General features: G+C 35.3%; 1 protein-coding gene across 1 annotated transcript; it reads left to right on the top strand.

The window, feature by feature from the left end:
• The first annotated feature begins 953 nt into the window (after window positions 1-953).
• On the top strand, window positions 954-12862 carry LOC137622864 (AT-rich interactive domain-containing protein 3A-like). The gene is made up of 3 exons (XM_068353440.1): window positions 954-1957; window positions 2113-2206; window positions 12761-12862. Exons 1-3 carry the CDS (start codon window positions 1866-1868, stop codon window positions 12860-12862), a joined length of 288 nt encoding a protein of 95 aa, XP_068209541.1. The 5' UTR covers window positions 954-1865.
• The last annotated feature ends 926 nt before the right edge of the window (window positions 12863-13788 follow it).

The raw sequence follows: 13788 nt of genomic DNA, 5'->3' as shown, positions 1-13788 counted from the left end.
TATATATATATATATATATATATATATATATATATATATAATACTCAATCCGTAAGTTTGTGTTCGGCCGAACATACAACGTAATCTATTCGAAAAACCACCTTCCATTCCCCGAACTGACTTAGGGACACCGCATCCAAAACCGAACCAATCTCGAGTCAAGTTGCTTTTAATCATTCATGCATAGCAAAGATATTTTTTTCTTAACACGAGACTCGATAAAGGAGACGCAACACCGTTTGTACCGATTACAAAAGTGGCGGGGCAGAGGGAGAGAGAGGCTAGCTAGCTGGTGCTCTGCTACCACAGCTATTACATCATACAATATACAGCCCGGCCAAATAAATAAATGATTAAACGAAGAGAAAAGAAACGCTTTTGTGGCATGTTTAGAACATCACCACTTCTACGTGTAACTCATGCCTGGTGGAGAGAGATTATTCTCTCTCCATCTCCCTCCCCCTTGTCACGTGACGATGACGTCATCAGCGGAGCTATCGACTTCCTCTTATGCTATACAAGTTCATATAATTCACCTTAGGATGTATTTCGCTGCCGTATGAGAAGGAAGACGATTGACAGCCTGGACAGGACATGTGGCGGCCCTCCCATCTGGACTAGTTCGTTATCTAAACTTGACCGCTTTTGATAACAGAAAACGGCAGAATTGCAAATGAGAGAGAGAGAGAGAGAGAGAGAGAGAGAGAGAGAGAGAGAGAGAGAGAGAGAGAGAGAGAGAGATTGTTGTGACCTTAAGGTGTCCTCCTTGAGGGTTAACTCCTGAACCTGCCATATTCTCATTCTTTCAGTTATTTTCCTCGAACTCCGCTAGTCCTATCGATCACATGGCACATAAGGGTTGGGTAGTGGAGGTTCAGGGCATTTCTTCTTCTTCATACAAAACTGACCTTACTCGTCTTGAAGACGGTCATGTCACACGGCATGCGTTACCACGGCGATAACGGTGGTTAATTCGCCTTCGTTCAGGACGGACAGCGGGTAGAAATGCGCGTGAATGCGAGCGAGACAATTTGGAGAAGGCGATACAATGTGAGATGGGCGGGAAATATCGTGAGGGTAGCGTTCAGGCGGCAGCTGCCCTGGCGTTCCCCGTCAACGCAATCCCCCCCTCACCGCGCGCCCTTATGCATCTTCAAGAACTTCTTCAGGAGGATGTCGAGGGTCACAGTCATACTTTGTATTTATAAAGCACAAATCGCCCGCAACGCCTAAAATCTATGGCGACGGCGACGCCCATGTCATTTCCTCCCATCCGCCATTTTGTGGACTCAAACAAAGAGTGAGTGCGGTTTTTTTTAGACAGCCACCGTGCTCTCTCAGAAGTAGGGAATAGGTCATTATATGTAGGAACTGAATCCTCATGAGGGATATATCGATGAGAACCCGCATCTAATGCCAAAATATATTTATTGTAATGTTAATCAATAAAGTATTCTAGGGCCTGCGCGCCCGTCGCTGGGTGCAGATACCTCCTCGTTAAACCCGAGAGTGCGCAAAGTCTTCTAAACATATGACCCGAGTTAAATGTATAGACCACAGTCTACATGATTATTATTTGATTATAAACAGTGGTTTATTTATTGAATATCTGTCTTAAGAATGAAAATATGGTAGCTACGGAGTAATATTTTTGGAGGAATAATGTTCAATTTGCGGAGAAGGGGCTGACGGACATTGTTGGAACGCTTGGTGGCTGGTGCTAGTCGCTAGCTACTCCGAAGATATATACGTACCGGCGGTGTGTCTGTGTGTGTCTCTTGGCGTTTTAAAGTGTTTTTGTGGCCCAACGCTATGTCCGCGGGATTACTGAGTGTGCGTTTCTAGTGCGTGATCACCGCGGAAACATGTCTAAGGACGTAAATAAGGACGCGGAGGCGTATGACAGAGAATACGATGCCTTTATTAAGCAACTTGAGGATTTCCACCAACAGAGAGGGTGAGTTTCCTCCCCCCCCCCCACCCGTTTTGTTGACTTTGTCGTTGCAGTGAAGACATGAAGGAGCGTTGAATATATTGTTAACCCATATAATTCACCCAGGGCATCATTCCCCCAATTCTAATCGTCTCCTCTGGCCTCTCTCTCCCCCGCAGGACACCTTTCCGACGTCTGCCCCGCATCAACGGCAAAGGAGTGGACCTCTACTTGTTGTACGTCGTGGTGACCGCCCGAGGCGGATGGCAGAAGGTCTGTTGTCAAAATGTGTTTTATGGACACCATTCACAGCCGAGAGGCTTCTTACGGACTCGTATTTTCCCGCCACCCAACTCTTGAGGCTCCCATAGTGGCACTCTCTCTCTCTCTCTCTCTCTCTCTCTCTCTCTCTCTCTCTCTCTCTCTCTCTCTCTCTCTCTCTCTCTCTCGTTGGCACCCTGCACGCATACCTCAAGCACACTCTCTCTCTCTCTCTCTCTCTCTCTCTCTCTCTCTCTCTCTCTCTCTCTCTCTCTCTCTCTCTCTCTCTCTCTCTCTCAGCATCATAGGTCTATAGTTTATATATACTTCAATTCCATTCTTTGCCCTTTTAAATTTTAAAATATTTCTCTAGGTTAATTAGGCCTATCACAATCACTTTGCATGCCTCTATAGATAGGTTTGTAAAATTTAGTTTATGAATTTAATTTAAAATTGGTTTTTGTGTTTGGTTCTTGATTTGGGTCAAGTAGGATAGGTCTAAGGTCTATTAATAGATATTTGTTTGTCTTTAATTAAGGTCATTCAGTTTAGGTCTTAGGCTTATAGTTACTAGGTTAGGTCCACTTTCAAATACAGCAAATTCATTTTAAATTTGTTAGGAATAATTTGGTTACAATATATGAAATAACACAAGGTACCATTTATGTATGAATTTGATATTTTTTATTTAGGTTTAGCCAAATCCATGCTTAAATGAATTTTCTTTTTTAACAAAAGACAATTTTCAATATATATATATATATTTGTAATTCAAAATTTTTAGTTTTGGTAATGGTGGGCTATAATTTGTAAACAATACAGTTCACAATTTTCTGTATTAACTCAAGTACACATAAAGAAATTCATGTATTATGACATGCTGTAATTTAATTAAACTTTATTATGACATATGCTGTAATGTAATTTCTATAATTTTTGAGAATTATATTTAAATATGATATAGAATTTCAAATGGCTACTGAAGCTTTGACCTTGTAGTTTTCATAACTCCCTTTTATATTAATTTATTGAATGCTAGTGTATATGGAAGGGGTCTCAGCAATAACCTTTTTTGGGGTGTTTGTTTTAGTAGTTTTGTAGTAAGAATTTTGTTGGTGTTTATACTTGAGGGTTTTGCTAGGCATACAGTTAATTCTATTAGTCGGGTCTTTTCCATCATGAGGTTCAATATTGCACAGTATTCTAGAAGCTTTATTCCAGCTGGAACAAAGTCATGGAATGATCTTCCTAATCAGGTAGTTGAATCAGTGGAACTTCATAAGTTCAAACTTGCATCAAATATATTATGTTGAACAGGCTGACATTAGCCTAAGTCTTTTTATAGTTTATATATGAAATATCTTTTAATGTTGTTATTGTTTTTGAAATATTTTATTTTAATTGTCCATTACTATTTTTATCATTTATTTATTTCTTTATTTCCTTTCCTCATTGGGCTATTTTTCCCTGTTGTGGCCCTTGGGCTTACAGCATCCTGCTCTTCCAACTAGGGTTGTGGCATAGCTAGGAATAATATTGGGTATTATTTGATGGAGGATTGTTCTCATATATGTTTAAAGATTAGGTGGATTTGGTCAGTCACTATTTAGTTCTGAAGCTTTTAGAATTTCTTTTTTGTTTTTGCTTTTTTTAGATTTTTTTTTCAATTTTCTTTTAGAATTTCTTTTATTTTTGTTTTTCTCTCAGAATTTATTTTTTATTTTTGGTTTTCTTTTAGAATTATTTTTTTTATTTTTGTTTTTCTCTTATAATTTCTTTATTTTTGGTTTTCTTTAATTTTCTTTAATTTTTTTTTCTTTAAAAATCACTCATGTGAAGTTACAGCAATTCTGAATGTGTATCCTATTTGGTAAAGTGGTAATGTTGAATTAGAGAAACTACATTTTGCATGATATGTCATGCAATGTAGTAATGAATAGAAGACGCTAGGGCTACTAAATATTACTTCATAGGCTATACTATACATGGGTATGCGAGTTGGTTGCAGTTGTTGTTATTCTTTTATTATTTGGAAGGTAGAGCACGTGGAAAATATAAGATTTGAAATTTTTAAGCTCCAATTCAATTTGAATTTAGTTTTATATAAGATATGACACTCACATTTTATAGTATTGAGACTATACAAGATTTTGATAATTCATAAGGCCTTCACTATGATTATATTCACCGAGTAGTATCAGATTTATTGCGTGGCCATCTTGGTAGCATACTGACCATAGAACTCTGGTTGTGATGCTGGAATTAATTTCAAGACATCTTATACCTGTATAGGGATTTCATAGCAGACATCGTGAAACCATTATATTCTGGTTGGCCCATTCATATATTCTAGTAATTAGTATATGACAGGTAGTTGTTGGCCTTTTTATCTTGGTGTACCATGAACTGTGTGCTCTGGTACTTCATTGTTACTAGTGTAATCATGTAACTGAAGTACTGTAGATTTTTATCAACTGTGTTTATAAGGTGCATCTGTGTGTACTTGGAAAAAGGCTTTCTGTGAATGCCTTCTAAAAAGCTTGTGTATTCTAGAGGTTGTAGGCGATCTATTTTTCGTGTCATTGTTATGTATATTTCTTCAAAAAAATGAAACAACTTCACATACACATGCATTATATAATAAACCTCTGCTGGAAAAAAAATTAGAAGGTTGATTAGAGCCTTTAATTCTACTTACAATTATCAGACTGGTTCCATATGTGGGATTTTGCAAGGATTTCTTTGCTCTCTAAGAGTGAATGTTTAGTTATTTTACCTAAGGTGGTTATTTTATTTATTTATTTATTTATTTTTTTTTACAATGTAAAGGTGTACAGTACAGTATTATTTATCTACTGTATATTCTTTTATGAAAACAATAGAGAAGCAATGCTATTAACATAGAATTTTGTTTGATTTCAATCTTTGTTATTGTAAGTATTATCATATTCTTGGATTGTAACTTTTCTAATAGCCAGACTGTCACAAGCATAATGACAGTTTCTTTCAATTAAAAGTTTGTAAACATTGTGTAAAGGAGGAAAAAAAAAATATAAAGAATGAAATAAAAAATGAAGTAACTCTGGTAAGAATCGTGTTGACCTTTTGGAGATGAGTATTAAGTTTGAAATGTTGACATTCTGATTTTTCAAATTCAGTTAGGTATGGTGAGAAAAATATCATCATAATATGGTGACATTCTAATGTAGATTTTTATGGGAATCTTTCATATTCAGTTACATGGTGAGGAAAATCTCATCACAAAAGGGGTAACAGATTCCTCCAGATATTTATTAAAACATGAAGTGATGCTTATTCATTGTATTTAAATTGTTTTAAAGCCAGATAATCTTTAGTTTTTGAAGTTCTTCCCATTGCCTAACTGGAAGCTTTATCTCTGTGTTGCTTTTTGCCACCGAAAAAGAAAACAAAAATGTTTCATATTTCAAGGAAAGAGACTTGATTTTTTTAAAGTCAACTGTACATGTTATTAGGTTATTCCGTGAAATTAAATTTAGATTATCCAGTTATTGAGAAGTTGCTTTTATGTGGTGATCTGTTCAAAGGTACTTTCACTTTCTAATACTGCCTGTTGTATTTACTAATCGTGGTGATGGTAATTTTTTAAGCCAATTGAAGTATGGTATGCCATACTTGTTTAGTCCCTGGATGTTTTCTTTTATAGTTCTGATTATTGTTTTTCTTTCTTCATTTTTACATGTTAAAAAATATTTTGTAAACTTAAAAGTTTCATCCCTATTACATATTATCCAAGGGTATCCTGTTAAAAGGATTTATGGCAGTTATTATTACTACTACTACTACCACTACTTGCTAAGCTACAACCCTAGTTGGAAAAGCAGGATGCTATAAGGCCAGGGGCCCCAACAGGGAAAATAGGCCTGTGAGGAAAGGAAACAAGTAACATTAAAGTAAATATTTCCTATGTGAACTATAAAAACATAACAAAACAAGAAGAGAAATAAGATAAAATAGTGTGCCCAAATGTACCCTCAAGCAAGATAATAAAATTTATATATATTACAAACAAAGCATAAGGTTTAGTTTCTGCAGTGTTTTGAAGCATTAGAGCAGTTGTTAGGGCTAGTTTTTTTTTTTGCTTTATTTCAAGTGATTATTTTGTATTTGAAATTTTATACTAATATTTGATTGACTTGGATGGTGACCATGTACCAAATGTTCTCATTCTTAAGACTGATGTAGCCTTAGCAATGGGTATCATAGACTTTCCTCTTAGTTTCCTTGTTTGAGTCTACCATTTTGTTAAATAATTATAGTTTCCTAAGATTGTTACATGCTTCTTGAGGGTATGGAGTGAAGGTGGTCATGTTTTGGAGGCCTATTTGGTCACTACAACAGGGTTTCATAGGGTGTTCTGTAGGAATGAATGAGTTTGTTTATTGTATAATAAAGTATTTAACCATATTCACATCTTGTTAAATTTAAAGATTATTTTAGTTTACTGTATATTGTTTGTTTACAAGAGGCTGGAGGTATGTTAGACATTTGAACTAGTTATTGGCTATCTCAAAACTAGAATTTAGTCACATTGTTGGATTTGTTTGTGATTTGCCATTGTAGGAATCAAGTTGATAGATTTTATCCTGACTGCCATGATGTGCACTATATAATTCCTTAGGCTCCAAAGATATCTATATCACAACCGTTGTACAGAATCTACAGATATAAGTTTTAAATGTTATGTCTTTAGCTTTTCATTTTATTTGCCATTGTACTTGCTTAGGATGAAGAAAGTACTTAACATTATATATTAATTTAGAAATACTAAGTTTTGGAGAATATAGTAAAACACCTTTTTTTTTTAGATAAGGTTTTGTAGTTCTATACAGTTATTCAATCAATTTTGTGTTTTGCCATAGGTCATCTTTTAGTAGTCATTTTATAAGGCACCTTACAGGTACATTAATGATTATGCTGCTGTTTGAGAGCAGTGTTTCTATGTATATTTACTTGTATCCTTGTTAATGTTTTCATGTCATTTTTTTTTAATTCATATTAGAGTAGAAAGCTGACTTTATGGTAAAAGTACTGTACCTTCATGATTATAATAATCTGCGATACTTCGTATGTTATATAACTTCTGTCAAAACCTTTGGTCCATGAGGAATTTAACCTGCATGTTTCCAGGGATACAAAGTCCAGGTTGCAGAAGTTGTTGGTCAATCTAGTGTGTTCATCATTTCTCTTGACATTTTATGTCAACATGCAGTTAACCTTATATGATACAGTACCATTGCATTCACATTAGTATAAACTGTAACAAGTGTGGTTTTGATGAGTTTTTTGGTTTCTTACTGTAACTTTCCCTGTCACAGGTGCAAGTTAAATTTGATGCCAGCCATATTAGAATTCAGGGTTAGATAATGCACCTCAAGAAATGTGAAGCAAAACTAGTAGTGTCTGAACTTCATTGTTGTTTCCATTGTTATCAGTGACCCTGCCTTTTTTGAAGGGGGTTACATTTGGCTTCAGCAATTGCAGTACACTTCATATGAACCAAAGGCCTGTATGAAAATGTTATGTGCGTAACTACCTCAGAAAATTAGATAAGCATATTTTTATCACATTTTTACAAGCTCAGCACCTTTATTATACAGGCAATGTAGCCAACAGTTTCTCTTTTGCTAAACAAGGGTTGCCGGATACACTAGATCTGTCAGACGTCTCCTTAGCTTCCTGTGAAGTTTACTGGAAATAATGAAGACGACTGCAATGTTGTCGGCTGCTTGGATCCCGTATTTCACCTTCATTGTAATTTATTGTTGTGGATGTCATTATCATCCTTCATCTCTTGTGACAGGCAAGATTTTCATGTGATTGCTAACATTTTTTTTAGTAGGAGATCCACTTTCTCTTTCAATTTGAATACTCTGCAGTATTGATATTTGTAAAGCTCTGTTATATATTAACAGCATGCTTCATGGCATTTGTGTTTCATGACTTGCAGTAGGTTTTGTCTGGGAAATCCTGATTGTTTATATTTTGTATTGGGGAGCTGTTTTTTGCTAGCCCTTGGTAAGATCTGCTTTTGTGGTGTGATACCCTTTCAACAATATTTAGAATGGACATATAAACTTGTTAATTAGTGTCACCAATGGTAGCTGATGAAATTTTATGAAGATGAAATCATAACAATTCTCCTTTTGGGAACTGTGTAAAATGCTGTTGGGTTTGAAGCAGTATTTATCATTGAGTTATTCTAGGATAGATTCAATACAAATTACGTTTATACAACTTGCTCCTTTGGTGAGAGACTCCATGAAGAGATTGGTATGTCATCCTTAACTGAAAAAGCCTGCTTTCTTGTCACTTTCATAAGATGATCACCTACATGGCCTGTCACGTGGTATGCTAAGCCAACAGTGCCCCGTGTTCAAGTATGGTGTGTTTGTGGCTCTATGTTCCATGAGATTCCAGGAGAATTAGTTTTCATCTTGATTTGGGAAGCAATGCCTGTTTGGTGGATAGCATAGTGTCAAGAGGTCTTCAGTGTATACTGTCACCAATTCCTCCCCTCCCCCAGCAACAAGGGAAGCCTTGTTGCTAGAGAAGTTGGAGGGATGTCTGTTCCTTCAATAGATGACTTGTCTTTGGAAAGATTGGTCATTTTGGTTACACTTATAAAAGTTGGAGGGATCTCTGTTCCTTCAATAGATGACTTGTCTTTGGAAAGATTGGTCATTTTGGTTACACTTATATCTTGTCTGACCAGTAGGTAAACTGTGAAAAGGAAGGAGTCAGAGATGGGGAAGGTCAGTCATGGTCATTTCAATCATTCGTCCAACCTTCGTGCTGTAATCCCCAGACAATATGCTGGTCTGTCCAGCAGGAGTTCAGACTGTTACCCAACATACGAGTGACCATCACATGTCCAGGAGAGAACAATTCCTTTGGCTTGTGGTCAGTGCCTTTAGATAGGAAGATACCAGGACCTTGCAAGGTCACACACACACTTGTCGTCAGCACCTGAACAACTGAATAGCTTTTGACTCGTGTAAATTATGAGGTTTTGTGTCATGCTTTTCAAATACAGTAATCTTAAAATATGATAGCTTTTACAGCCTTTCATTAATGTGAAACTTTGATGTTCAGTGCTATCCAGAAAGGTTTTCTGTAGCCTGTATATGTCAGTTGGTTACAATATTTGACTGTTTATAAGAGGATTTGAAAGTTAATAAGGTATTGTAATGTGTGCAATTTGTCAAAAGCAAAACCATAATGTGAAAGGTGTGCACACCAATTTGAAGTCTTAGTACCATTATACTGTACTGTAGTTAGTACATTTTGTAAATTTCAAGAGTAAAAGCTGTAAGGGTTTTCATTGCCCAAAGATTAGAGAGGGTGTTGGGTATTTCTGTTGCTATATTCTACTTGTTCATTCCTATTTACATCACAGAATGTGTATGAGTCTGACTTTGACGGGAGGTTAGAATCATATATTCTGCACGTAGAATTATGGTCGCAATGCTTGAAGTAATACAGTTTACTATACTTAGCATAAAATGTAGTTACGCTCTACAAAGTAGTAATTGGAATAGTCTATAGTGAAACCCTAATTCTGAAAGTGTGCAGTTCAAAAATTTAACCCCCTGTCACCTGGCCTATCAAAGATAATAAATTGCTAGGGTGCCATTATACTACAGCAGTGGTGTTGATTATTGTTTGTTTAACTGTATTGTATTTACCAAAGCTAACGGTTACTGTATATCTGTACTAAGTGGAAAAATACATCAACCACATGGAAGAAGAATCAATTGTATTTAGGAAAAGTGCCATTCACATGTTTTCCAATACTGTTTTTGAGAAGAATGCAAACAGAATTAGGGGTTCCTATATGCAACTAGAACTATTTTGTATATTACGAAGGAATATGTTGTTTTAATGCCTATATGCTGTACTTTTTATTTGTGTATTTGTTCCAAGGTAGAGATTGTGCTATGTGCTTGTTGGGACATTTTATAAGCAGCAACTTTCACATTATTGTTGAAAGCTGCTGCTGCTTTTTGACTTCTTAGTTTACCTTAGATTCTTTTAGACATGTGGACATTCTTAATGATATCAGTTATCACTATATGATCTAAGGTTTCATAGAAATCTCTTTTACTGCACTGTACATGTTGCTGATTTCTTCTTCCTGTTAAATTCATCACCGTGATAGGGTGCATATAGCTCTAAATCAAACTTAGGAATTATGTTAATTGATGTAATTTGTTATATAAATTTCATGAAGTGAACAGTGATGTCAGTGCTAGTATATAATTTTGAATAGAATTCTGTCAGAACATTGAAGGGAAAAAGATTAACATTAATATTTTTTTGGTGTCACATCTTTCATATTTGCTTATTTGGGGGGGGGGGAGGGTGTTAAAGTACTACCTTATGAATGCCAGAAGCAAGGAACGCAACATTGTTTATAGCCTACATATGATCAGTACCCAAGCCCCATCTCCATCAAACTGGGACCAGGGAGGCCGAGGCAATGGCTAATGATGACTCAACAGGTAGACCTTTAGGCGCCTCCAAACCACCCCATTCCTAGCTCTCACTGCTGGTGAGATTAGTGACACTACTAAAAATCTTACTTGAGCATGTCTTGAACTCTCGTCCAACAGATTGCTAGTGATGGACATTTCCAATCTTTACTCAAGTCTAAAGCAAGAGCTAATGAATTTCTAGAGGGAATATCATTTCATGTAGAGTTGTGTTTGGTAGGTATAAAGGGAGCACCACGGCCCGTTTGTATAATACAGTACACTATCTAGGTTGAATAAAGATAGTCTAATGACTTGGATTTTTCCATTGAAGGTGTTTTTTCTTTTGAAAATTAAATGTTAGAATGGTTATTAGTAATTCATTCAGAGATGATTTGGTTAAATAGTCAAAAGCTGCAGAATAATCTTAAAAGAGCAATAACTCTGATTTTGTTTTAGTATAATTCCTGGGATTTTCATAAAGTCATGGTAATAATGATATAAAAATTTTTCTTAAATAGTGTTGTCATTTTCTTTTGAATGTGTTCCTATTCATACAGCGGTTATAGAGTTTTTAGGTTTTTGTGATGATCTTGGAAGTGTTTCATTATTTCATATCTTAGCGAGCAGCTCTTTATTTTTTTTTTAGAATAGTTTTCTAAATGGTTCTGTATGACTTCTCTTGGAGACCAGTGTATGAAAATTGTAATTTCTATAAATTTCGAAGATTTTTTTTTTAGTTTCCAGGAATTTGATAAATTCCAGTTTATGAGTTTACAGTTTATGCACCCAGTACATACCTGATGGGATAAAAATTTTGCCTGGAAACCTTGAGAAACTTACTTTTATTTCATAAGCTGATTTACAGAATTAATTTAACCCATGTAATGTAGTTGGTAGGTACTACTGTAAGTGTGAGAGGGTGTGGTGTCTAAGAAGTAAATTTATTTCATGTTAATAGTTATAAATAGTGTTGATTTTATCCCATTAATTTGTCTTGCATATGTGGCATTTGAAAGACTCAGTATTGTGTTCCTCTATTACATCGGAAGTAGCTAATTTTCTCTTCAATGCATTGTGTAAACTCTAGTTAATGTATGCAAAATATTGTTGACAACTTTATGTATTGACTATCACCACTTTATTCTTGATATGCCTTTTCATTTGCTCTTGTAAAATGGAGAAAATGGTTCTTTAGTTCATGTATGCAGCAAAGTTTTGAGATGTTACATTAATATAAAAGGCAGTGTTTAGACATAAGTGTATGTACAGGTACTAGTAGTTACATTAAATTGAAAAAAGGAAGTCTTGAGACAAAGGTGTATGTACAGGTACCAAGTTATATCATGTACTTGATCATCTTCCAAGATTCGAGGCTTGTCATAAAAGGAAATGGTTTAAGTACTAATGGGAACAAAATTAGGCTTCACTATTACATCGTTGCCTTATATTTTGTCACCCAAGGATATTTCATTGAATTTGGCAACGTGATTGTTGTAAATGTTTGTTTCGTGAGATTACAGTATGTCACAGATACTCTTTTAACTACCTAATTTAAGGGCTGTTTTCTTGGTCCTCCAGACAAGGAAATCCTGTGTCCTATGTCCTACAGGATCTTTTAAGATTTTAGTGTATACATTCTTAGTGATTTACTTTATCAAAGTAATTTGTGTCAGTTTTGAAATCAACATTATCGAAGCACTTTTAACTTGTTTTCAAGTTATTTATTAGGTGTATTAACATATCCATAGCTAGTATCTTCTTAAGCTTACTAGGTATTTGGTGGTTTTTAATATAGGATAACGTTTTAAGTATATTTGCAAGTAATCCAAGCTCTGAGTTTTTGAATTATAAACGTTCAATACTAAGTGAAACCAGTGAATTTTATTTCAAATGTTTTAGGTTTGAAGAGAAAGCAGTATTTTCCAGTGTTGTACTATTATCATTTGCTCTTCAAGTGTAAAGCCTAGAGAAGGGAGCATTATAAAAGTATTTTTGATTAAATTTTCTTCCTAAATGCTAATGTTTACCTTTTTTCTTGTATCTTCAATAGGTGAATGCCCGTGCAGAGTGGGAAGACATTCTAGAGGATTTCCGTCTACCGTCTGGATGTATAAATTCCTCAACTGCCCTGAAGCATATCTACATAAGGTAAGTGTTATTGTTGAATCTTGGTCAGAAGTGAGCATTATTTGTGACAGTTGAGGAGCGTGTTCAGTATGAAGGGATAGCGCCAATGTAGTGGTTTTTCTAGATGTGTTCATTTTTTTAGAAGTGTGTGTGTTTGTGTGGTGAGTAAAAGGTGTTTGTTTTTAGGAAATCTGTGTGTATTATGGTCAAGTTTTTATATAATTTGGAAAAGCGTGTGTATCCCGTGTTTTCCCCATTTTTATATATATAATTTGAATGGTATTTCTAATAGAATTTATGGGGTCATTGGGTTTTGAGGCATAGTCTGTAATAGAAAATCTTAAATATTGTGGGTTTTTTATAGTCTCTTGTAACTTGAAGAAAGTTCCCAAGAAACTGATTCCGGTTATAATGGAATAAGTAATTTTATTACTATATAGTTCTGAAGGGATTGGGCCATCTCATACCCATACCAAACAAATACGCAGGATGAAAAAGGCAGAGGGGTAAGGCTTTACTCTAGATAATGTGCCTCCTAGAGTAGTCTAAGGATAACTCGTATATAAAACCTGCTGTAGGCCCTCTGAAAATTAAGAGTAGAGTGAAAGCAATTTGCCAGTCTTTTCATACCTAGGATTACTAATTGTTAGTTCATAGAGCGGGTGACAATTGGAGGAAGCCAATGTGGAAACTTGGCTATTATTTTTATTATTATTACTACTGCTACTACTACTACTACTTTTCTAAGCTACAACCCTAGTTGGAAAAGCAGGATGCTATAAGCCCTGTTGCTCCAACGGGGACAATAGCCAGGTGAGGAAAGGAAATATTTTAGGAATAGTAACATTAAAATAAATATGCCCTATATAAACTATAAACAACTAACAAATCAAGAGAAAGAGAAATAAGATAGAATAGTGTGCCCGAGTGTATCCTAGAGCAAGTGAACCC

The sequence above is a fragment of the Palaemon carinicauda genome, chromosome 29, assembly GCF_036898095.1.
Source record: "Palaemon carinicauda isolate YSFRI2023 chromosome 29, ASM3689809v2, whole genome shotgun sequence".
In the NCBI taxonomy this organism is placed as follows: Eukaryota; Metazoa; Arthropoda; class Malacostraca; order Decapoda; family Palaemonidae; genus Palaemon; species Palaemon carinicauda.
Note: the sequence above shows the minus strand (reverse complement) of the source record. Positions and strands in the feature narration are given on the sequence as shown.

What these genes read in the sequence shown, in the direction of transcription:
- LOC137622864 (XM_068353440.1), top strand. Translation starts at nt 1,866, where the DNA reads ATGTCTAAGGACGTAAATAAGGACGCGGAGGCGTATGACAGAGAATAC. An exon ending in GATTTCCACCAACAGAGAGG is followed by an intron (nt 1,958 to 2,112) that starts GTGAGTTTCCTC and finishes TCTCCCCCGCAG; the next exon opens with GACACCTTTCCGACGTCTGC. An exon ending in CCCGAGGCGGATGGCAGAAG is followed by an intron (nt 2,207 to 12,760) that starts GTCTGTTGTCAA and finishes TATCTTCAATAG; the next exon opens with GTGAATGCCCGTGCAGAGTG.